This window comes from Microcebus murinus, chromosome 7 (genome assembly GCF_040939455.1).
Source record: "Microcebus murinus isolate Inina chromosome 7, M.murinus_Inina_mat1.0, whole genome shotgun sequence".
Classification (NCBI taxonomy): Eukaryota; Metazoa; Chordata; class Mammalia; order Primates; family Cheirogaleidae; genus Microcebus; species Microcebus murinus.
The window spans coordinates 98,956,687-98,981,856 of record NC_134110.1 but is presented as its reverse complement, the minus strand read 5'-3'; the positions used below and the strand labels follow the sequence as shown (position 1 = coordinate 98,981,856).

The window sequence follows — 25,170 nt, the reverse complement described above, 5'->3', positions numbered from 1 at the left end:
ATTCTCCATGGAAAAGCCTTACCTGGGCCAAGTCCATCATGGCCTATCACAATCTTGTACAAATCTCCAAGGTGCACAGCTTCAAGGAGAAAGGTGTCCGTCTATAACCAATCAAAAAGGTATATTTAGATCTAGACAATATCTCTAATTTCTACCAAAAATATAAATTAAGATGCAGTAAAGACTGACTATAAAAAGAAGTAGATTCACTAAGCAAATATACAAATCTGTCTATATTAAGAAAGTACAGGCAAAATGATAATATTAATTTCTAGAAAATAATCATGTTTCAAATATACCCCCTTCTTCTTTGTTGCCAATTTTTATTTATAAAAGAATATATTTGGGGACCCTTTGTGACTACATTTTTCAAATAATCATAGTAAAAATATAATAATTATAAAATATACTAAAAGTTTACAGTCAGGTCAATGCAAATAAGTCTTATCTGCCCTAGGATAAAAATTTTTTCAGCCATGTTTATGGGCGATATGCAAATATAACACCTCTGGAGTAAGTTTAGGATACTGATACAAAAAAGTATTTGAAAGTCATAACATTTATCTGGAACCCCAAATTTACTGCTACAATAAAAAGGAGCCATAGTCATGCTCCAGCGCTTTATATAGTCAGAATATGGATTAAAAGTGAGGGGCACAGAATACTTTTGATAAAATCTAAGATAATGCTATAGGTTTCAATGCAAAAAAAGAAAAAAAAATAGATGATGTAGCATATCCATTAAAAATATGAAAGCAAACAATTAATTTTGCATTTATATAGTGTACCATACATTTCAACACATTTTTACATACTTTTATTTTATCCTTAAAAATTGCTAAGTGAGGAAAAAATCCTTTCCACAGACAAGAATGGTGAGACACAGATCCAGGATTAGAGCTCACCTACTCTGATATGTAGTAAGACTATTTTCCTTCTGAACCACTTTGTCTCTACTTAAGTGAACTAGCAAGAGTATCAATAATGGGAAATAAAACCATTAGCATTCATTAACAAAAAAATATTCTTCATGCCTGGTACAGGTTAATGGGTACTATTGATATCCCTTTATCTACCAATTAGGTCTGGCATAACAGGAGGATTCTCTATACAATAACAGAAAATATTAGCAAAGAAAATTATGAGTCATAATATTTATGATAACTGACTTATAGAACTATAAGAAAAAGAGGGGAAAGAAACAATAAAAATATCCTGGCATACTCACTAAGAACTAGTTGGGTCGTCAAGGAAAGCTGAGATAAATAAAATATGGTAAACCCTCCATGCTTTACTCAGTTTAAAAAAAAGAGAGAAAGAAAAATTAAATATAATATGCATATCAATATTAATAATAAAATAATATGCATTCAGTTTCTATATTCTATAACAAAAGTTGTTATATATAATTATCCACATTTAACAATATAAGGATCAGTTTAAAAATCACAAAGGAGGGAGAGATGTCAACAAAATGGCAGACTAGAAAACTCTGGGCCCCAGTTCATCCCAGGAAATACTAAATTGACAATAACATAAGGGCTAGAATACTTTTCTTGAGAATTCTAGAGACCCCGTGAAAGATGCAGCACCCAGGCCAATGCATAACCAAGAAGGGACTCCATCCAAAAAGGGTAGAAAATTTCAAGGCATTTTACATGCCCATGTCCATGCTCTACCCCTACCTGGCATAGTACAATGTAATAGGAAGAGAATCTCCCAAATCCAAGATCCTCCCCCAGGACAGATACAAAAGAGTGGACCACACATCCAAAATTCTATCTTGTGTGAAGGCCTCCTGAGAGACTGGTTTATGTCTCCTCTGACTTGGAGCCATGACAAGAATGACAACATAGTTTGGAAGCCTGGAAAACAGAAGCCAGCTCTGTAGCATGTTAGAGCTACACAGATTCTAGTATGGCAGACAGATGACAAGAGAGCCAGAGATTGTGGGCCCCAGATAAGAAACAGGAGCAACCACTTAAGGAAATTAAGATAGTTAGAAACATACACATAAGCCCAGAGAAGACAATTGTCAGAAAAGATTTGAGAGGTCCTAAACCTCCTCCTAAGATGATTAGTGCAAGTTTTCCCCTGTACAAAGCCAGTCCATAAAGACTGTGAGGTATGGTTGTTTTCTTTGAACTCTCAACAAAAGATGACAAGGCCTACAAAGACACAGGAAAACATAGCCCAATCAAAGAAACAAATAGCTCCATGAAACAACCATAAAGAAATACAGATGTCTAAACTTCCTGATAAAAATGTAAAATAACTACCTTACAGATGCTAAATGAGCAAAAGAGAACAGAGAGAGACAGCTAAATGAAATCAGGAAAATACAGCATTTATAAAATGAGAATGTCAACAAAAGACAGAGACTAAGAAAGAACTAAACAGAAATTCTAGAGCTGATAAATACAATAACTGAACTGAGAAATTCACTAGAGGGTTTAACCACCAGATTTGAGAAGGCAGAAGAATCGGCTAACTTGAAGGCAAGTCATTTGAAATCATTAAGATAGGGGAGCAATAAGAAAAAAGAATGAAAAAGAGTGAAATGAGCATTAGAACTCATGAGATAGCATAAAGCAGGCCAATACATGCATTATGTCAATTTAAAGCGGAAAAAAGAGAGAGAGAAAGGGGCAGAGATCTTTTCTGAAAAACTAATGACCCCAAACTTCCAAAATCTCAGGAGTAAAATGCACATATAAATTCAAGAAGTTTAAAAAATTCCAACTAAAATAAAGCACAAGAAATCCACACTGAGACACATTATAACCAAACTATCAACTCTCAAAGTTAAGGAGACAATCTTGCAAGCAGCAAGAGAAAAGCAATTAATCATGTATGATGAAGATTCTATAATATTATGAGTGGATTTAGGTAGCAACCATGCAGGCTAGAAGGCAGTAGAATGATATATTCAAGGTACTGAAAGAAAAAAAAAAAAACACATCAAGCAAGAATTCTATATAAGGAAAAATTGTCAAAACTGAAGGAGAAATTAAGACTTTCCCAGATTAAAAAAAATCCAGGTCCAGAGGCTCAAGCCTGTAATCCCAGCATTTCAGTAGACCGAAGCAGGAAGATGGCTTGAGGCTAGGAGTTTGAGACCATCCTAAATAACATAGAGATCCTGTCTCTACGAAAAAGATTTTAAAATGATAGCCAGGCATAGCGGCACACACCTATAGTCCTAGCTACTTGAGAAGGGTAGGCTGAGGCTGGATGATTGCTTTGCAGCCTAGGAGTTTAAGGCTGCAGTGAGCTATGCTCTGGCCACTGAACTCCAGCCTGATGAGAGTGAGATCCTGTCTCAAAAAAAAAAAAAAAAGGCCGGGCGCAGTGGCTCACGCCTGTAATCCTAGCGCTCTGGGAGGCCGAGGCGGGCGGATTGCTCAAGGTCAGGAGTTCAAAACCAGCCTGAGCGAGACCCCGTCTCTACCATAAAAATAGAAAGAAATTAATTGGCCAACTAATATATATAATATAAAAATCAGCCGGGCATGGTGGCTCATGTCTGTAGTCCCAGCTACTCGGGAGGGTGAGGCAGGAGGATCGCTTGAGCCCAGGAGTTTGAGGTTGCTGTGAGCTAGGCTGACGCCACGGCACTCACTCTAGCCTAGGCAAGAAAGCGAGACTCTGTCTCAAAAAACAAAAAAAAAAAAACAAAAAAAAAAAAAAAGAAAAAGAAAGAAAGAAAGAAAGAAAGAAAGAAAGAAAGAAAGAAAGAAAGAAAGAAAGAAAGAAAGAAAGAAAGAAAGAGAAAGAGAAAAAGAAAAAGAAAAAAAACAGAGTAAGCTCATTACCACTAAACCCATAATACAAGAAGTGCTAAAGGAGTTGTTCAAGTTGAAACGAAAGGACACTAGATAACAACTGAAGCCATATAAAAACATAAAGTTCTCCAGTAAAGAAACTACATGGGCAAACATAGAAACTAGTATTATTGTAATTTTGATATATAAATCCACTTTAATTCTTGTATAGAATTTAAAGGACAAAGGCAGGTATACAATACATAAAGATGTAATTTCTGACATCAATAACAAACTAGAGGGTGAGGCTGTTAAGGAGTATAATTTTTGTATGCAATTGAAGTTAAGCTGTTATCAGTCTAAGACAGAATATTATATTTTAAAATGTGTTATATAATCACAATGGTAACCATAAAGAAAATATCTATAGAATACAAACAAATGGAAAGCAGGTCACTGCAAAAAAGATCAATGAGACACAAATGAAGGCTATAAGAAAGATTGGGGGGAGCTACTAGACATACAGAAAACAGTTAAATGACAATAGTTAAGTCCTTCCCTATCAGTACTTTCTTTAGGTGTAAATGGATTAACTTCACAATCAAAAAACACGGATGTGCTGAATGGATTAAAAAAAATAATATCTACCTATATGCTGCCTACAGAAGACTCATTTTAGAGCTAAGGACATACATTAGTTAAAAGTGAGAAGATGGAAAAAGATATTCTATGCAAATGGGAAGCTAAATAGGGAAGGAATGTCCATACTTATATCAGACGAAACAGACTTTAAGTCAAAAACTGTCACAAGGGACCAAGAAAAATATCATATAATGATAATAGAGTCAATTCACTAGGAAGATATAACATTTATAAATAAATATACACCTAACATCAGAGTTCGCGTATATATATGAAGCAAACATTTACAGAATTGAAGGGAGAAATATCAACAGAATAATAATAGGAGACTTCAATACCCCGTTTTCAATAATGGGTAGGAGAATAAAACAAAAGATCAAAAAGGAAAACAGTAGACTTGAACGACACCATTAGACCAATTGGACCCAACACATATACAGAATCATCAAACAATAGAATATACACTCTTCAATAGGAACCGACAGGAACATTATCTAGGGCAGATCACACGTTAAGTCACATGCAAGTCTTAACAAACTTAAGAAAATTAACACCATACAAAGTATCTTTTCCAGCCATGGTGGAACAAAACCAAAAAACAATAGTAGGAGACTGAATATTCATAAATATGTAGGAATTAAAGAATGAATTCTATAAACAATCATTGGGTTGGGTGATGTCAACAAGATGGCAGAATAAGAGGCTTCTGACTTTCAATCCTTCCATGGATACACTGAATAAACTCCTACAAATGCATCAATTCCTTGGAGAGAAATCCAGAAACTTACAGAGTGACTCCTACACACATGGCAACTGAGAAAATATACACATTGAAACAGGTAGGAAAAGCTGAGACAAGCTCAGGAAAAGCTGCCACAAGCCACGCCCCAGAAATAGCACTGCATAGTCAGGAGCTTCTCCCTAAGGAGTGAAGTGTTTAGACCAGGGGTCCTCAAACTTCTTAAATAGGGGGCCAGTTCACTGTCCCTCAGATCGTTGGAGGGCCGGACTATAGCTTAAAACAACTATGAACAAATTCCTATGCACACTACACATATCTTATTTTGAAGTAAAAAAACAAATGGGCAGAAGATGGCAGACGAATAACACCGCCAGACAGAGGGTCTCTGAAGAAAAGACAGATTCTAGCAGAAACTAGAGGAAAGAAGCAAGAAGACGAGCATACAGCGGACAAGGGCCAGAAGGAGGGGTACCTGAGACCCCGGGAGACTCCTCGGGAGGAGGCTGCAGGGGAGAACTGGAGGCTGAGAACACCGGAGCAGCCTGGAGACCAGCGGCAAGGGTAGGTGGATCTGCTGTTTCCCCTCCCCTGCATTCGGGACTGCTGGTGGGCTCCCCAGCGGGTGGACAGACCTGCGGACACCAGCCCAGAGACTGCCACCGCCTGCCAACGGTGAGCCTGTAGCAGACGTGGCACCAGGTTCCCAACTTCCTCCGGGCACCTCTGTGTGCACGGACCCGAGCCGCCCGGCAGACGCCATATTGCCTCCTCCTCTCCTCCGCCGACCCTACCCCCAGCTGCCCAGAGAGACAATACAGCCACCAGCCAGAGGCACCTCCAGGGAACGGGACCTTCCCGTTTGGGACCCCGCCCGCCCTCCCAGGTGCTGCTGGCACCGTGTTCCCAGGAAAAGGGTGCCGACTCAGAGGCTGAGAGACATAGACCCAGCTTGGGCTCCCTGTGGGTGAATTAGGACCAGAAATCCTCTCCCTGGTGGGAATACAGTTTGAACTCTGGGACCCAGAGGTCGGACCTGCAGACCAGATCCCCTGCACCGAGGGCTAGCATTGCCCGGGGCACAGAAGGGTTATACGTGAACAGCCTACTGAGGTCTGTGTGCCTCCAGAGGCAGATCGGCGTCCTAGAGGGCAACCCTCCTCCCAGGAGGAGGCCGTGCGCCCAACCCAGGTGGCGTTCCTGTGCAGGGAACCTCCCCGCCAGCATCACAGTCCGGGGAGGCCTGGTGGCTTCTGGTCTGGCCTGCTGGCAGAGGCCCAGGAGTAGCTGCGGAGGTGGGGAGGGTGGAAAGAAGCGAGGCCTGCTGCAGACTGCGGATCTCACACAGCCCCACCCCCACACCCAGACTTTCTGGCTGAGCGGGACCATTCCAGCCCCGCCCTGACAGCAGAGAACAGAACTTTGACCCCTGCTAACGGCCTGAGGGCAGGCTTACCCAACCAAGCTCCGCCCAGAAGGAGAGCTGATAACAGGACTCAAAGTCAACACCATAGCCTGTTCCTCCAAGCAAACACCACCTACTGACAGGGACAGCATCTTGCACAGCCTTTCCACGGCACCCACTGACTCAATATACAGGGAGTGGTCCAATTTCACCCACAGGCACCACCTAACGCCTCAGAAACTAAACAAGGTGTGTGAATACCCAAACAATAACCTAAGGAAAGAAACAACAACTGATCGACATGGGAAGAAATCAGCGAAAGAACTCAGGAAATATGAAGAACCAAACGGAAAACACACCCCCAAAGAGGAGCACCAGCCCCCTAGAAACGGACACCGACCAAAATCAGGCAACCAATATGACAGAAGAGGAATTTCGTATGTGGAACATAAGAACACTCACCCAGCTTCAACAACAACTCAATAACCAACACCAAGAAACCATAAAAAGTCTCCAGGATATGAGAAAAGAAATAGACACAATGAAGAAAAGTGTAACCGAACTCCTAGAAATGAAGAATCAATTCAAGGAACTACAAAATACAGTGGAAAGTCTCAAGAACAGGGTAGATGAAACAGAAGAAAGAATCTCAGAGCTTGAAGATAATACCCTCCAATTAAATAAATCAGTCACAGAAATAGAGCAGAGAAACAAGAGAAAAGAGCAAAGCCTACAAGAGCTGTGGGATTATGTGAAGAAACCTAATGTGAGGGTCATAGGGTTGCAGGAAGGGGAAGAAGACAACACTAAAGGGTTGGACAAGCTGTTTGAAGATATAATAGAGGAAAATTTCCCAGGCCTTGCTCAAAATCTTGATATACAAGGTCAAGAAGCTCAGAGGACCCCTGGGAGATTCAACGCAAACAGGAAGACGTCACGACACGCAGTCATCAGACTAACCAAAGTATCAACTAAAGAGGCCCTTCTAAGAGCTGTAAGACAAAAGAAGCAAGTAACATACAAGGGAAAGCCAATTCAAATAACATCAGACTTCTCTAATGAGACTTTACAAGCAAGGAGGGACTGGGGCCCCATTCTCACTCTTTTGAAACAAAACAATGCCCAGCCTAGAATATTATTCCCTGCAAAACTAAGCTTCGTATATGAAGGAGAAATAAAAACATTCTCAGACAAGCAAAGGCTCAGAGAATTCACCAAGACAAGACCAGCCCTACAAGAAGTACTTAAAACAGCGTTATGCACGGAACATCATAATAATAACCCACGGATATAAAAACAACCAAAACCCAAAGATATTAAAGGCCAGATATTACAATGGCTCAAGACAGAAATCATAGCAACAACATCCAACCCAACAGAATGATCAGTAATCTACCTTACCTATCAGTTCTCTCAATAAATGTGAATGGCTTAAACTCTCCACTCAAGAGACACAGGCTGGCTGAATGGATAAGAAAATACAGGCCAAGTATATGCTGTCTTCAGGAAACACATCTAACCTGCAAGGATGCATATAGACTAAAAATAAAAGGGTGGAGATCAATATTCCAAGCAAATAGAAGCCAAAAGAAGGCTGGTGTGGCAGTTCTAATTTCAGACGATTTAGTTTTTAAACCAACAAAAGTAGTGAAAGACAAAGAGGGTCATTATATAATGGTGAAGGGCACAGTTCAACAAGAAGAGATAACAATTTTAAATATATATGCACCCAACTTAGGTGCACCCAGATTAATAAAGAAAACCTTACTGGAGCTAAGCAAATAGATTAATAGCAACTCCATAATCGCCGGAGATTTCAACACCCCCTGACGGCACGAGACAGATCTTCCAAACAGAAAATTAATAAAGAAATAATGGACTTAAACAAAACTCTAGAACAATTGGGTCTGGCAGACATCTACAGAACATTCTACCCAAAATCCACTGAATATACGTTCTTCTCATCAGCTCACGGGACATTCTCTAAGATTGACCATATCCTAGGACACAAAGAAAATCTCAAGAAATTTAAAAAAATACAAATCATACCATGTACCTTCTCAGATCACAGTGGAATAAAACTAGAAATCAACCCTAACAGAAACACACATTTCTACACAAAAACGTGGAAATTAAACAACCTCCTACTAAATGATTACTTCGTAAATGAAGAAATCAAGACGGAAATAAAAAAGTTCTATGAAGAAAACGACAATGGAGAGACAAGTTATCAACTCCTCTGGGACACAGCTAAAGCAGTTCTGAGAGGAAAGTTTATCTCCATAAATGCCTATAACCAAAAGGCAAGAAGATCACAAATAGACAATCTAATGGAACGACTCAAAGAGCTGGAAAAAGAAGAACAGACCAACCCCAAACCCAGCAGAAGAAGTGAAATCAACAAGATCAAATCAGAACTAAACGAAATTGAAAACAGGAAAGCTATTCAGGAGATTAATAAAACAAAAAGCTGGTTCTTGAAAAAATAAACAAAATTGACACACCATTGGCTAAGCTAACGAAAAGCAGAAAAGAGAAATCTCTAATAAGCTCCATCAGGAATAAAAAAGGAGATATCACAACTGATCCCAAAGAGATACAAGATACAATTTATGAATACTACAAAAATCTTTATGCACACAAACTGGAAAATGTGGAGGAAATGGACAAATTTCTAGAAACACACAACCTCCCTAGGCTCAACCAGGAAGAAATAGATTCCCTGAACAGACCAATCTCAACAGCTGAAATAGAAACAGCAATTAAAAATCTCCCTAAAAAGAAAAGGTCCAGATGGCTTCACACCTGAATTTTACCATACTTACAAAGAAGAACTAGTACCTATCTTGCAGAAACTATTCCACAACATCGAGAAGAACGGAAACCTCCCCGACACCTTTTATGAAGCGAATATTACTCTGATACCAAAACCAGGAAAGGATGCAACAAAAAAAGAAAACTATAGACCAATATCCCTAATGAATATAGATGCAAAAATTTTCAACAAAATCTTAGCTAACCGAATCCAGACACTTATCAAAAAAATAATCCACCACGACCAAGTGGGCTTCATCCCAGGGATGCAGGGATGGTTCAACATACGTAAATCTATAAATGCAATTCACCACATAAACAGAAGCAAAAACAAAGACCACATGATTCTTTCAATAGATGCAGAAAAAGCTTTTGACAAAATTCAACACCCTTTCATGATACGAACACTTAAGAAAATAGGCATAGAAGGGACATACCTAAAAATGATACAAGCCATATATGACAGACCCATAGCCAACATCATACTGAATGGGGAAAGATTGAAATCATTCCCACTTAGAACTGGAACCAGACAAGGCTGCCCACTATCTCCACTTCTGTTCAACATAGTGCTGGAAGTCTTGGCTACAGCAATCAGACAGGAAAATGGAATCAAAGGTATCCAAATAGGGGCAGAAGAGATCAAACTTTCACTGTTTGCTGATGATATGATATTGTATCTAGAAAACCCCAAGGATTCAACCAAGAAACTCCTGGAACTGATCAATGAATTTAGTAAAGTCTCAGGATACAAAATCAATACACAGAAATCAGAGGCATTCATATACGCCAACAACAATCTAATTGAGAACCAAATCAAAGACTCAATTCCCTTCACAATAGCAACAAAGAAATTAAAGTACCTAGGAATATATTTAACCAAAGAGGTAAAAGACCTCTACAGGGAGAACTATGAAACACTGAGGAAGGAAATAGCAGAGGATGTAAACAGATGGAAATCCATACCATGCTCGTGGATCGGCAGACTCAATATCATCGAAATGTCTATACTACCCAAACTGACCTACAGATTCAATGCAATACCTATTAAAATCCCATCAGCATTCTTCACAGATATAGAAAAAATAATTTTACGCTTCGTATGGAACCAAAGAAGACCCCGAATATCAAGAGCAATTCTAGGCAACAAAAACAAAATGGGAGGCATTAATATGCCAGATATCAAACTATACTACAAAGCTGTAGTAATTAAAACAATATGGTATTGGCACAAAAACAGGAATATTGACCAGTGGAACAGATGTGAGAATCCTGATATAAAACCATCCTCATATAGCCATCTAATCTTTGACAAAGCAGACAAAAACATACGCTGGGGAAAAGAATCTCTCTTCAATAAATGGTGCTGGGAAAACTGGATAGCCACCTGTAGAAGGCTAGAACAGGACCCACACCTCTCACCTCTCACAAAAACCAACTCACGCTGGATAACAGACTTAAACCTAATATATGAAACTATTAGAACTCTAGAGGAAAAAGTTGGAAACACTCTCCTAGACATCGGCCTGGGCAAAGAGTTTATGAAGAAGTCCCCAAAGGCAATCACAGCAGCAACAAAAATAAATAAATGGGACATGATCAAACTACAAAGCTTCTGCACAGCCAAAGAAATAGTCATGAAAGTAAACAGACAACCTACAGAATGAGAGAAAATTTTTGCATCCTATGCATCCGATAAGGGACTGATAACTAGAATATACTTAGAACTCACGAAAATTAGGAAGAAAAAATCAAATAACCCCATTAAAAAGTGAGCAAAGGACTTGAACAGAAATTTTTCTAAAGAAGACAGAAGAATGGCCAACAAACATATGAAGAAATGCTCAACATCTTTAATCATCAGGGAAATGCAAATCAAAACCACAATGAGATATCACTTAACCCCAGTAAGAATGGCCTTCATCAAAAAATCTCCAAACAATAAATGCTGGCGTGGTTGCGGAGAGAGAGGAACACTCCTACACTGCTGGTGGGACTGCAAACTAGTTCAACCTCTGTGGAAAGCAATATGGAGATACCTTAAAGCGATACAAGTGAATCTACCATTTGATCCAGCAATCCCATTGCTGGGCATCTACCCAAATGATCCAGTGACACTCTACAAAAAAGACACCTGCACTCGAATGTTTATAGCAGCGCAATTCATAATTGCAAGGCTGTGGAAACAGCCCAAGTGCCCGTCAATCCAAGAATGGATTAATAAAATGTGGTATATGTATACCATGGAGTACTATTCAGCTCTAAGAAACAATGGTGATATAGCACATCTTATATTTTCCTGGTTAGAGCTGGAACCCATACTACTAAGTGAAGTATCCCAAGAATGGAAAAGCACGCAACAGATATATTCTCCAGCAAACTGGTATTAACTGAGTAGCACCTAAGTGGACACATAGGTACTACAGTAATAGGGTATTGGGCAGGGGGGAGGGGGGCGGGTATATACATACATAATGAGTGAGATGTGCACCATCTGGGGGATGGTCATGATGGAGACTCAGACTTTTGGGGGGAGGGGGGGAAATGGGCATTTATTGAAACCTTAAAATCTGTACCCCCATAATATGCCAAAATAAAAAAAAATTAAAAAAAAAAAAAAAAAACAAATGGGCAAAAACACCCGCATGTGGCCTACAGGGCATAGTCTGAGGATGCCTGGTTTAGACCACACATATAGCATCCCAACTTTTATGGATGCCACCCAAAGTACTGCCCTCTAAATTGACTACTTCTGGAAGTGAATGGGGCTCAGCATTTGAAATCCCCTGGAACCACAGAAAACAAGGAGATGGTTTTAAACAGGCAGCTATCTCCCTGGAGTCAGCAAAGTGAGCAGAGTAAAATGTCTAACTCCCACTTTCTCCCTGGAAGGGGTTTGACTGCATACAATCCCAGCTGTTGTCTGGGATCAGGAGGATCAGGATTCTACCTATCTGCATCTGGAAATCTACGAGGCAGATAATTAGTAAGCTTCCCAGAGCCTGAATGGGGCATGTGGGCATTTCCCAGGCCTTTTCACCCTAGCTCACAGCAGCAACAAATCCAAGTCTCCAGCTTCTCCCTGGAAAGTGTTTGTCTACACGTACAGCACCCCTACTTTATAGCTCTCACCTAAAGGATTGGTTCCTAAATCACCTAGCTCTGGGAATGTAGGGGTTCAGCATCTGAGGGTTCCCTAGGACCATATAGAACAGGCAGTTTTAAATGGGTGCAGGAACACTTACAGTAGCTATCCTCCAAGACTCAGCAGTGTGGCAGTTTCTCAAAAAATTAAAAACAAACTACCATATGATCCAGCAATCCCACTCTTGGGATATATATTCAAAATAATTGAAAGGATGGTCTCAAAGAGCTATCTGCGCATCCATGTAAATAATAGCATTATCCACAATCACCAAGAGGTAGAGGCAATCCAAATGTCCATTAATGGATGAACTGATAAACAAAATGTAGTACCGTAGTATATGTGCATATACACACAAAAAATAGAATATTATTCAGCCTTAAAATGAAAGGAAATCCTGTCACATGATTGAGAACATTATGCTAAAGTGAAATAAGCCATTCACAAAAAGACAATTACTAAATGATTTCACCTATATGAGGTATCTAAAGTAGTTAAACATATAGAAACAGAAAGTAGAATAAGTAGAATGTTGGTTACCAGGGACTGAAGGGGGCTGGAAGGGAATGGGGAGTTGTTATTTAATAGTAATAGATCTCCAGTTTTGGAAGTGAAAAAGTTATGAGTAGCTATTGTACAACAATGTGAATATATTTAACACTACTAAACTGTGCACTTAAAATTATTAAGATGGTAAATTTTATGTATTTTTGCTACTATTGATCTTTTTAAAATAAGAACTTTTGCTTACTTGTCCTCTTAAAAAGTTGAAGGAGCTCTTTGATCTAAATAGTTGTCTGGATCCTGTATCTCCTTTTTCCCCATGGATAGAAATGTAGACATTGGCTACTGTTCCAGCATTCCATAGTTCACCTGTTGCCACATACACTTCATATATTGTCACTGGCAACAAAAGAAAAATAAGTTTTAGGTACCAAGCACTACTTGTAACAAAAAAGTAAGTATAGTAGTCTCCCTGTATACACAGTGGATATGGGCCAAGATCCCCAGTAGATGCCTGAAACTGCAGGTACTAACAAATTCTATATACACTATTTTTTCCTATATACATACGTACCTATGATAAAGTTTAATTTATAAATTAGGCACAGTAAGAGATTAACAACAATAACTAATACTAAAACAGAACAACTTCAACAATAAACTGCACAATTTCATGAATAGAAGATGCATTCTTACTGTAGATCTTAGCAACCTCAGACTTAATATTGTTAAAATGTCCATATTACCCAAAGCAATCTACAGATTCAGTGCAATTCCTACCAAAATCCCAACAGAATTTTTTATAGAAATAGAAAAAATAATTCTAAAATTCATATGGAATGTCAAGAGACCCCCAAATAGTCAAAAGAATCTTGATGAAGAACAAAGTGAGAGGCTTCACACTTCTTAATTTGACAACATACTACCAGACAATAATAATAAAGGCAGTGCAATACTGGCATAATGACAGACAGACCAATAAATAGAATAGAGAGCTCAGAAATAAATTCTGAAGGACGTGCTCAAATTATTTCAACAAGGGTCCCAAGGCCACACAATGAGGGAAAGACAGTCTCTTCAACAACTGGTGTTGAGTAAACCAGATATTCACATGCAAAAGAATGAGGTTGGCCCCTTGTCTTCTATCATATATAGATATTAACTAAAAATGGATTGAAAAGCTAAATATATGACCTAAATACATTAAATTCCTAGACAAAAACAGGGGAAAAGCTTCAGGATATCAAATTTGGCAATGATTTCTTGGATATGACACCAAAATCACAGGCAACAAAACCAAAAGTAGACAAGTGGGGCTACATCAAACTTACAAACTTCTGCACAGCAAAGAAAACAATCAACAGTGTGAGCAGGCAACTTACAGCACTGCAGAAAATATTTCTAAATCAAGTATCTGATAAGGGATTAATATCCAGAAAATATAAGGAACTCCTACAACTCAACAACAAGAAACAGACAACTCAATTAAAAAATAGAAAAACAGCTTGAGTAGACAATTCTTCAAAGAAGATATACAGATAGCCAACAAGCCTATAAAAATTCAACATTATTAATTGTTAAAGAAACACATTGGAAAACCACCTCATACCCATGAGGATGGACAATATCAATAAAAGAAAAATCAAGCATTGGGGAGAATGCAGAGAAATTGGAACCTCTGTGCACTATTGGTAGGAATGTAAAATGGTTCAACTAATATGAAAACAGTGTGAAGATTCCTCAAAAATTAAAAATAGGATTACCATATGATCCAGCAATCCTATTTCTGGGTATATATCCAAAAGAATTCAAAGTAAAATCTCATAGATATTTATTATTTGTATATTATTTGTACACCTATGTTCATCACAACACTATTCATGATAGCTAGGAGGTGGAAGCAATCCAAGTATCCGTTGCAAGATGAATGGATAAAGAAATCATGGTATATATATACAATGAAGTATTATGCAGTCTTAAAAAGGAAGGAAATCCTGCTGCATGCTAGGTCATGGACGAATCTTGAGAACATTATTACATTAAGTAAAATAATCCAATCACAAAAGGACAAATACTATATGATTACACTCATTAGATGTATCTAAAGTAGTTAAAATCAAAGAAACAGAAAGTAGAAAGGTGGTTGCCAAGGGCAAGGAAGGGAGAAAGGAGAATTAGTATTTAATGGGTATAGAGTTCCAGGTTTGTAAGATGCAAAAGTTCTAGAGACCTCCTGCACAATAATATAAATACACTAACACTCCTGAACTGCACATTTAAAAAATGTTTAAGATAGTAAATTTAATGTCTGTGTTAGTTATCACAATTAAAAATAAAAATTTAAAAAAATAGCTCACACAGCCTGAGAGAGCCCACTTTTGGTCAGTTTACTTAGCAACCCTTTATCCTCTATAAGAAATTTTTCCATAATTACAAAACACATGTTTTCAGTAACACATGATAGTAATCTCATAAACCAGGTAGACTCTTTTATAGTTCCTTTTGCCTTAAATGACAAATATTACTGTAACTCTTTATAGGCTTAAAGGAACAAAACATGGCAAAAAAAAATTAATCCAGCTTTCCTTATTTGTACCACCTAGAACTGGTGTGTCTATCTCTAGTGAAGGTGTTGCTTGTCTGCAATGATATCATTTCAGACACAGCATCAATCTTTGCTAGAATACTAGGTAAAAATATGGCTAGGGTCAGCTATCACTTGTTATATGTACTGCTGATAACTAAAGGCTTGCCAAGTTTAAGCACATGACAGGGTATGGTTAGAATACCAAGCCATGTGCAAAAACTGAAAAGAAAAATATTTATTAATAAAGCAAAAGTACCGAGCAGGGAAAGCAAGTAAAATCTGTACACATTTGCAGAGTATGCCTTCTTTGAGGAGAATATTGCAGTTAAAATAGAGAGAGAAAAAAGCAAAAAGTGACCTTTGCATCATTATTAACAGTGGCTAAGAACACAGCACCAGGTGAATATCTCCTCAGGTGAAAGGAAGAATGGTGAGAACAATGCTTATAAATAGTGAGAAAAATGGTTATAAATGGCAAAAAACAATGTTCATGCAAGCCTAAATAGATCTATTCATGTCTTTTCAAAAATATCTTAACTAGAAACTTAAGAAGAGTTTTTCACACCTTATTTAAAAACCACAAATGAATTATGAGTCTGTGCAAATCTTTCAGCAGTTTATGTTCCCCCGAAAAGCTACACAGGTTGGTATGTACCTAAGACTAATGTCAGATAATACTTACCATTACTTATTCTTTAGAAAACTAACCTATCACATTTTTGGTGGAACATAGCCTGGACTGGAGAAAAATCTATTTTTACCAATTGTCCATTTAATAATTCTCATAGACCCTTATCCCATTCTCTTCCAAAACTGAGCCAGCAGATCCAAGAGCAAATGGCTCTTACGGACAGTCACCCTGAATTCTTGTGGTGGGGAGCAATGACTACCTAACCCTGAGTAGATCAAGAGCCTACTCTCAGCCATATTTACACAAGGCTTGAACACATCTCTACTTCTGGCCAAACATTTAGAAAGTCACTGAGCAGTTGTGTTTTCATTTCCTGATCAAATAGATAAATTTTCAAAAATAAGGCAGAGTCTGGTGGGCAAAATACACATTGACTTGCAATTCTTAGTCCTGGAGTAACTTCATTTGACAGTCAATTTTGTCATGACCTTTTAAGAATTAATTTCCTTATTTTGATGAAGGGATATTCCAGCTGACCTTCTAACAGGGCTAACTGTTGACCAGAACATATTCCTGAACGCCAGCATGTGAAACAACTAAAAAGCATTTAGATGCAGCTGCCACACCAGAGAGGTAGCTGATAAGAAGCTAGCAGTCCTTATTCATTCATTTATTCACTTATACATTTACTCAACATATACTTATTGAGTTCCCTGTCCTTCAGCATTTAGGGAAACAAGTTTTATATGTGTGTTCTAGAGTTGGATCTTCCCTACCTGGAAGGATAGGGTGTCCTTTATTTAAAATAGGAAATTCTCGACAGATTTCCCCATCTTCTTGATCCCGTGCCAACCATCGTTGAACAGGTATATAAAACTGACTTCCAGAATTCATGTTCTGCAATTGTATCTACAATAACAATAATATTACTTGCAAAAAATGTAGGAATGTGTTATCACAGAGACAAACAAACGTTTTTATCCAAGCCTGCCACCTAGCTCAAAGATCTATTTTTTATATTAGAAATTGATTACTTGACAGGAAAAGGACTAATTTCTTCTTTTACTGACATCTCAAGTACAATGGCATTTCTTTTCTCTATCTCAAAATTTGTATCTATTTATCTATTTACTTATTTATTTATTTATTTTAGAGACAGGTCTTACTATGTTGCCCAGGCTGGTCTTGAATTCCTGGGCTCAAGTAATCCTCTTGAGCAGCTGCACCTAAATTTCTCTATTTCTAATTTCTCTATTTTGAAATGTTTATATCAAACAATATCAATTTCCTCCTAAATTTTATATCATTAATATTTTCCTATTTAGAAAGAGATAGTTTCCACCTCTTAGAAATTTTTTTAAATGAGGCCGGGCGTGGTGGCTCATGCTTGTAATCCTAGCACTCTGGGAGGCCGAGGCGGGTGGATTGCTCAAGGTCAGGAGTTCAAAACCAGCCTGAGCGAGACCCCGTCTCTACTATAAAAATAGAAAGAAATTAATTGGCCAACTAATATATATATATAAAAATTAGCCGGGCATGGTGGCACATGCCTGTAGTCCCAGCTGCTCGGGAGGCTGAGGCAGGAGGATCCCTTGAGCCCAGGAGTTTGAGGTTGCTGTGAGCTAGGCTGACGCCACGGCACTCACTCTAGCCTAGGCAAGAAAGCGAGACTTTATAAAAGATTAGCATGAGGTAGATTTTATATACTACAGATTCAAACTGATATAGTTCCTTCCTTGGATCCCTAGCAATGAATAAAAATCAAATAATAATTATTTATTTGGGTACCTATTATATAACATATTATATCTATTTATCCCAGAGTTAAACAAGAATGTTAATAAATTCTGGTGGAAACTGAAAAAAGTAAAAAATCATCAAAAAGCAGAAATTATGTTTTCTGATTCTAAATCTTAGCCCTTCATGAGTAGGGTACTATTATTCTTTTAAAAGCTTTAGAGAGGTATTATTTTATCTAATAAATTAATCTTACTCCCTTTAAAATACCTTAAATCAGAGATTTTCAACTTTACTGTATTTTAAAAATCACCTTGTTAAAAAGGTAGATTTTCAGCACTAAGATTTATGGGTCTTGGACAGGTCCAGCAATTCACTTTTTTTCTTTTTTTAGAAATAAGGTCTCACTCTGTGGCCCAGGCTGGAGTGCAGTTGCATGACTGTAGTTCACTAAAGCCTCAAACTCCTGGGCTCAAGAAATCCTCCTTAGTCTTGAGTAGCTAGGACTATAGGTGTGTGTCACTATGCCTGGCTAATTTTTTATTTTTTTGGTAGAGATGGGGTTTCACTATGTTGCCTAGGCTGGTCTCAAACTCCCGGCCTCAAGTGATCTTCCTGCCTTTGGCCTGCCAAAGTGGAAATTCACATTTATAAATGCACATCAACTGTGATTCCAATGCAGTGTTACTTTTAGAAAAGGTTCCTAAGAACCACAAAGAATAACTATTGGTTTTCAAAGCCATTCTTATAAGACCTGATTTTGATATCATTTCTCTGCAATACAATATAATCTTTCCAGATAAGCTAACAGTTGTCTCAGTATCCCAGTTTCATAATGAATGTAATCTTGCTTAACAGTTATCAATCAAATGAGATGGCATAAGGATGAATGATAATTTTGATTAGTTTAGCTTACTGAGAGTCAAACAAGATATTATTATTATATATGATCACTTAAGAATTAATTTGAATATCATACTTCAAAAGTTCTATATAGCACAAAAGAGAGCATTGTTTCACATAGAAGCCAGGCAGTAACTGTGAATTTTGAAATCTGACCTCTTCATTCTCTATTTTCATAAAGTGAGTTTTATTTTATTACTCTGCTTCAGACTCCTTCATAGCTTTAATATAAAGAAGATGGCATTATTAACAACTATATATTCCTGCCAATGGAATTTTACAAATCTGTTTTTAAGGAATTACTCATCTTCCATGAATTTCCAATTAATTTTCTCATATATCATAAACCACAGAAGACCAAGTTTTCCAAGAATATTAGGAATATGGCTACATTTTCTTTGCATTTTGAAAACTTGTTTAGTTACAGATCATTTATTTTGAAGTGACAGAAGATATAAATACACTATACACAAAAATGGATGACAAGCTGGCGATGATTTCCAATGCTGGATATCTGCATTTACTGGCAATCATAGCAATAAGGAGAATTTTTCATTCTCAACAATGTAGAAAATTTAGGCCTTTTCTTTTTCTTTTTTTCCTCTTAAAAATACTCAAGGAACATTATCTTGCTTAGCATGAATAGACTAAATTTCAGAGCTGGTATTCAAATCTAGTAGATTATTACAACACAATGGTCTATCTTTACAATCTTTCTGAAGCAAATGACACACAGCTAGTCATCTTTTCATCAGTAGTGCAACTCTATCAAGAAGCTATATGAGTTTATCCAGAGTCCCAGTAATTTTGTTTTCCTTGTGGAGAGGTGAAAGGATTGTTTGGTTGAGGTGCTTCCCTCAATCAATTATGGATTAATTAATTAATAACAGCATATGATACTCCTGCCTTCAAGAATGCACCGACTAAAAAGGTCTAGGTTTGATTCCATCAGCTCACAATAGGCATGAAATGCCTCCTAGAGAGCTGATTCCTGAGACAAATTTGCAGAGGATTTTGCAAAGGATGGGAAGGTGTTGCTATATCCTTACCTCCTTACAGTGCCAGGAAGGTGAGCATCCATAGTTGGTATGACCAATACGAATCTTAAAGAGTGTTCCAATGTCACCAACTGTGATCTATAAAGAGCCAAGGAAACAATTTTCAATGTAATTTCACAAAATCCACTTAAAAGCAGTTTAGATCAGGACATTATACACTGATAAAGGGGTCAGGACATCATATACTGATAAAGGGGTTAGTTCATCAAAAAGATACAGAAATTATAAACATGTGCACACCTAACACAAAGGCACTGAAATGTAATAATAAAATTTAACAAAACTGAATGGAGAAATAGACTTCAACACCCAACTTGAATAGTAGATAAAACAACTAGAGAAAAGAATAATAAGGAAATAAAGGACTTGAATATACACCAACTGGACCTAACATCTATAGAACATTCCACCTAACAACATAAAATTCTTTTTAGGTACACAGGGAACATTTGCCAGGATAAATCACATTATGTAACAAAACAAGTCTTGAAAATTTAAAAACACAAATCATCTAGAGTCTCTTGTCCAAACACAATGGAATTAAACTAGAAATCAATACTAGAAGGAAAAGTGAAAAATTCAAAAATATGTGTAAATTAAACAACACACTCTTAAGCAACAAATAGGTCAAAAAAAGAAATTATAGCAAAATTAAATACTTTGAAATGAATATAAACAAAAACACAACATACAAAAACATATAGAATACAATGAAAGTAGAGGTCAGAGGGAAACTTACAGCTGTAAACGCCTACACTAAAAAAGAAGAAAAATCTAAAGTAAATAACCTAACTTTACATCTTAAGGAAACAGAAAAGAAAGAGCAAACTAAACCCTAAGCTGGCATAAGGAAGGAAATAATAAACATTAGAGTGATGATGAACAAAGTAGAGAATATAAAAACAATAAAATTAATGAAACCAAAAGTTGGTTCTTCAAAAAAGGTCAACAAAATTAACAGACTTTTAGCTAGCCTAAGTAAGGAAAAAAATAGAGAATTGCTAAAATCACAAATAAAAGCAGGGGTATGGCTACTGACTTTACAAAAATAAAAAGGATTGTAATGAATGCTATGAACATCTGTATACCAACAAATTAGATGACCTAGATGAAGTGGAAAAAATCTCTAGAAACAAAAAAACATTAAAAATGACTCAAGAAGAAATAGAAAATATGAATAGTCCTATTGCAAGTAAAGAGATTGAATCAGTATCAAAATCCTCCCAAATAAAAAGAAGCCTAGGACTGAAGTCTTCACTGGTGAATTCTGCCAAATATTTAAAGAAGAATTCATACTAAATTCATCCCAAACTCTTCCAAAAACATAGAAGAGGTGGGAACCCTTCTTAACTCATTATGTATGGTCAGCATTATGCTGATAACAAAGCCAAAGATGTAAATAGAGAAAATTACAAACCAAAACCCCTTATAAATGAAGATACAAAAATCTTCAATAAAACTAGCAAACTGAATCCAGAAGCATAATAAAAGGACAATACACCATAATCATCTGGGATTCATCCCAGGACTGGAGATTGGTTCAACATAGAATACCACTGTAATATACTATATAAATAGAATGAATGGGGGGACGCAAAATCAACTCAATTGATACAAAAAATACACATGTGACAAAATCCAACACCCTTTCATACTAAAAACATTCAACAAATTAGGAATAGAAAAGAATTTACTGAATATGATAAAGGGCATTTATGAAAAACCCATAGATAATATCATGTTCAGTGGTGGAAAACTGAAGGCTTTCCCCAAAATCAGGAACAAGACAAGGATACCAGTTTTTGCCACTTTTATTCAACACTGTACTCAAAGAGGGCAAGGCAACAGAAAGAGCTGAAATGTAGTTAGAAGCACTCAGAAAAATGCAGCATCAAACTATGAAAATAGTTTCTTGTGGGAGAAGGAAATGGGAATGAGGGGTTAAAGGTACTCCTTTCATATTGCAGAACTGAACATGATTTAGCCCTATAAACTATGCAAATGTATAACTGAACTTAAAAGTAAACATGCAACACTAAAATAGAAAAACAACAAAAACAGCTCAGACTCTTTTTGGTATAGTCATTTCTAAAATTACTACTTACTCATGCAAAAGAAGTCAATTGTTCACTTTTACTTGCAGTGACCATCAACACAAGAAAGAGTTTCTTTAAATATTGACTCATATAAAAAGTATGGAAAGCATAGTTTAAACTAATCTAATGAGAACAATGGTTCCAAGTGGTGTAGCCTCTTTTGTGGCATATGTGGGCCAAGTATGGGCTATAGTAAACCCAACATCCAGGATCACATTTAGGTGGCTGTCCTGTGAAGACTTAAGATACTGAAGGACACCTTTCCTTATTGTGATTTTATTCTCTCTCTCCACCTGGTTCAAACCAATCCTTCCATAAATCCAGTCTCATTCAACAGATATTATTAGGCACCTATAAAGTGCTAGGTGCTTGACCCATTTCAAGCCTTGCCCTTGATTGATTATATTTCTGATTTTAGTTTAACAACATTGTACTGGTCTCCCCTGCTTCATAGTTGTTGCCTCTATTTCTCTCTAAATCCAGATGTCAGTGTGTCTGGTGGTGGTCTAATAACTTGATAACAACTAATAACTAATAAAAATAACTAATAACTTGATGACTTCTTTGTCCTTGTTTGATCATTTTATTTTGCCCTTTTTGACTTGACTTATCTATAGAACCAGAAAGGCATAAGTCCTTGCTCCTGATAGCTACCCATATAAAAACAGTAAATATTGACACCCTAGTACTTCTCTCTAGCTATTGTCTCTTCCCATATTGCAGATTTACTTGTATTAAATCTGCTTGAGCAAAAACTTCCATAAATTACTTTTGATTGATCTTCTACAATGCACATGGTATTATAATAAGAAGAGCCCAATTTCATAAAATGGATTAATTCCAAAGTACCTATCAGCTGTATCACTTATATTAAGGTTTTATTTTATATTTATTTATATTATATTAGATTTTATTCAGTTTTATTACTTACAGTAAATATGTCTTCATGGCCATCCTGAAATCGAGCTCCATCTGTTTCACAAAGATATATGGGGGCTGAACTTCTATGTTCTCCATATAGTATAATATAAATCTGTGAGCTGGTCCCTGCATTTGGCAAGTCACTGGTGATTATGGAAACTTTCCATTTACTACCTATAAAAACAAAAACAACACACAGCACTATGGCAACTTACAGATATGGAAGACTGAGAATAAGAGGTCGTCATAAAGCTAGGAGAATTCAGGATAGATATAACTTACTCTTATTCATCTCCTCTGAAAAAGTGCCATAGCAGAGTATTTAGACTTGGTACTCAGTGAAATTACCTTGTCTCAAAATGTGACTGTGAGAATATTTCTTAGAAATATTTCTCATCTTTAATAAGGTGGCTAGAGAGATACCATTACACTATTATAGTTGGCCATGCCTGGATTTCAAGAATAACTATATATTAATAATTTCTCTGAAGCTCCCAGTGTTTTACCAAATATATCCAATATTCTTAGCTCTAACATGTAATATGTGCATTCAGAATTATACTTTTTAAGATTTTTTTGAATTTAGTTATTTATTTTCAAAAATAAAAAATTATATAATAATTTATATAAGAATATAAATGATAATCAGATGTGTTAGAAAGAATTTGAGAAATCATCTGTTACAATTTTTTCATTTATTATTTTAAGTATCCCCAATCAATAGATGAAGTAACTGAGTTCCACAAGCACTAAGCAAATTTTGTATCACCCAGAGACAAATGAAAACAATGCTAGAAAATATGTGGTTCACTGTGAATATAACTAAGACTAACTAAACATTATAGCACACTAATAGTGGTATGACATAACTTCTTAGAATTTCAATTTAATTTTGCCTGATTTCCTTAGAGTAAACATGAGCTGATCTTTAAGAAAAGTGAAATAATGAAAAATGAGGGAACAAACTCAAGTTTATATAAAATAAGTAAGAATACAAGGCAATAAAATTCAGACTACAGACTTAAAATGACAACCTACTCATTAGACAGTGATTTTCTCTCTCCCAAGTTTGAACTAAAATATATTTGCCATTTTGATCAAATAAGTAACCAAAGTCTAGAATTAAATTTTATGTATATGGTATAATAAATGTGTTAAATTAATTCTATCTTATTTGTTCTAAACATAAGAAAAAGCTATGTTAGTCTACCAATCATCTTGGTGGAAAATCAGTTAGCAAATAAAAATGTAATTTTAAAAAATTAGTAAAGGATCATAACTTATTTTTTGAAAAGCAGAAACAGTTAAATTGCAATTATAAACTATAGAGCTGGGAAAATTCTAGATATTTTCTATAAAATAACTAGTATGTTAGTATTTGTTTGAATAAAATAAAATAAAGCTCTTCAGCTTCTGCTCTCTTACAAATGCAGCAAAAAAGTTCAGGGGAGAATCAATACTTGCTAAATGTGCAAGGACCAAATCAACAGGGAAAGAAATTGCATTTTCCAACAACTAGGATGGAAAAGGATAAAGAGTGTAAGAATGGAAATAAGAATGAAAATAATGAAATACAATGGCTTTTTACTATAGGTTTCTGCACTTCTCTCAATCATTAATCTCATTAAAACCTCAGTCCTGTAAGAGTACTATAAAACCTGGAACAAAATCTAAAGATCATGAACCAAGATTCATCTTTCAGTTTATAATTCATACTGTAATCAACTGAAAGCCAACAAGTCATTGAGTCATTACTAGGTGTCCAGAGCCTAGGGCAGAGTAGATGAAAACCATAAGATAATGTCTTTGTCCACCAATAGTTTGTAATCTATAAGACATAATAGTTCAACATACCAAAAAATTTAAAAATCAAAACATTCTTAATGTAAGACTTTAGTGAGGTAAGAGAGATCACAGAAAAACTAACAATAAGGAGGAGGAGGAGAAGGAGGAAGGGGGTGATGGTCGTGGGAGGAAGGGGAGGAGGAAGACAACAACAGGCCAAAAAAAGAAAGAAAAAAGATATCAGTAGATGGAGGCTACTGCTTTCAGCACAGACAAAAACATACACTGGGGAAAAAATCCTTATTCAATAAACAGTGCTGGGAAAATTGGATAGCCACATGTAGATGACTGAAACGGGATCCACACCTTTCACCACTCACAAAAATCAACTCATGCTGGGTCATAGACTTAAACCTAAGCTGTGAAATTATAAAAATTC

At 36.6% G+C, this 25,170-nt stretch overlaps 1 protein-coding gene across 1 annotated transcript in view; it reads right to left on the bottom strand.

Annotated features, from left to right (window-relative positions):
- Nucleotides 1–25,170, bottom strand: part of LOC105884903 (uncharacterized) — a 119,855-nt gene that overhangs the window by 79,722 nt on the left and 14,963 nt on the right. Inside the window, exons 4-8 of the mRNA XM_076005346.1 lie at nucleotides 22,957–23,120; nucleotides 19,921–20,007; nucleotides 17,008–17,140; nucleotides 13,261–13,412; nucleotides 23–101 (exon numbers count right to left, since the gene is read on the bottom strand). Coding sequence (XP_075861461.1) covers nucleotides 23–101; nucleotides 13,261–13,412; nucleotides 17,008–17,140; nucleotides 19,921–20,007; nucleotides 22,957–23,120 — 615 coding nt within the window. The remainder of the gene's footprint in view (nucleotides 1–22; nucleotides 102–13,260; nucleotides 13,413–17,007; nucleotides 17,141–19,920; nucleotides 20,008–22,956; nucleotides 23,121–25,170) is intronic.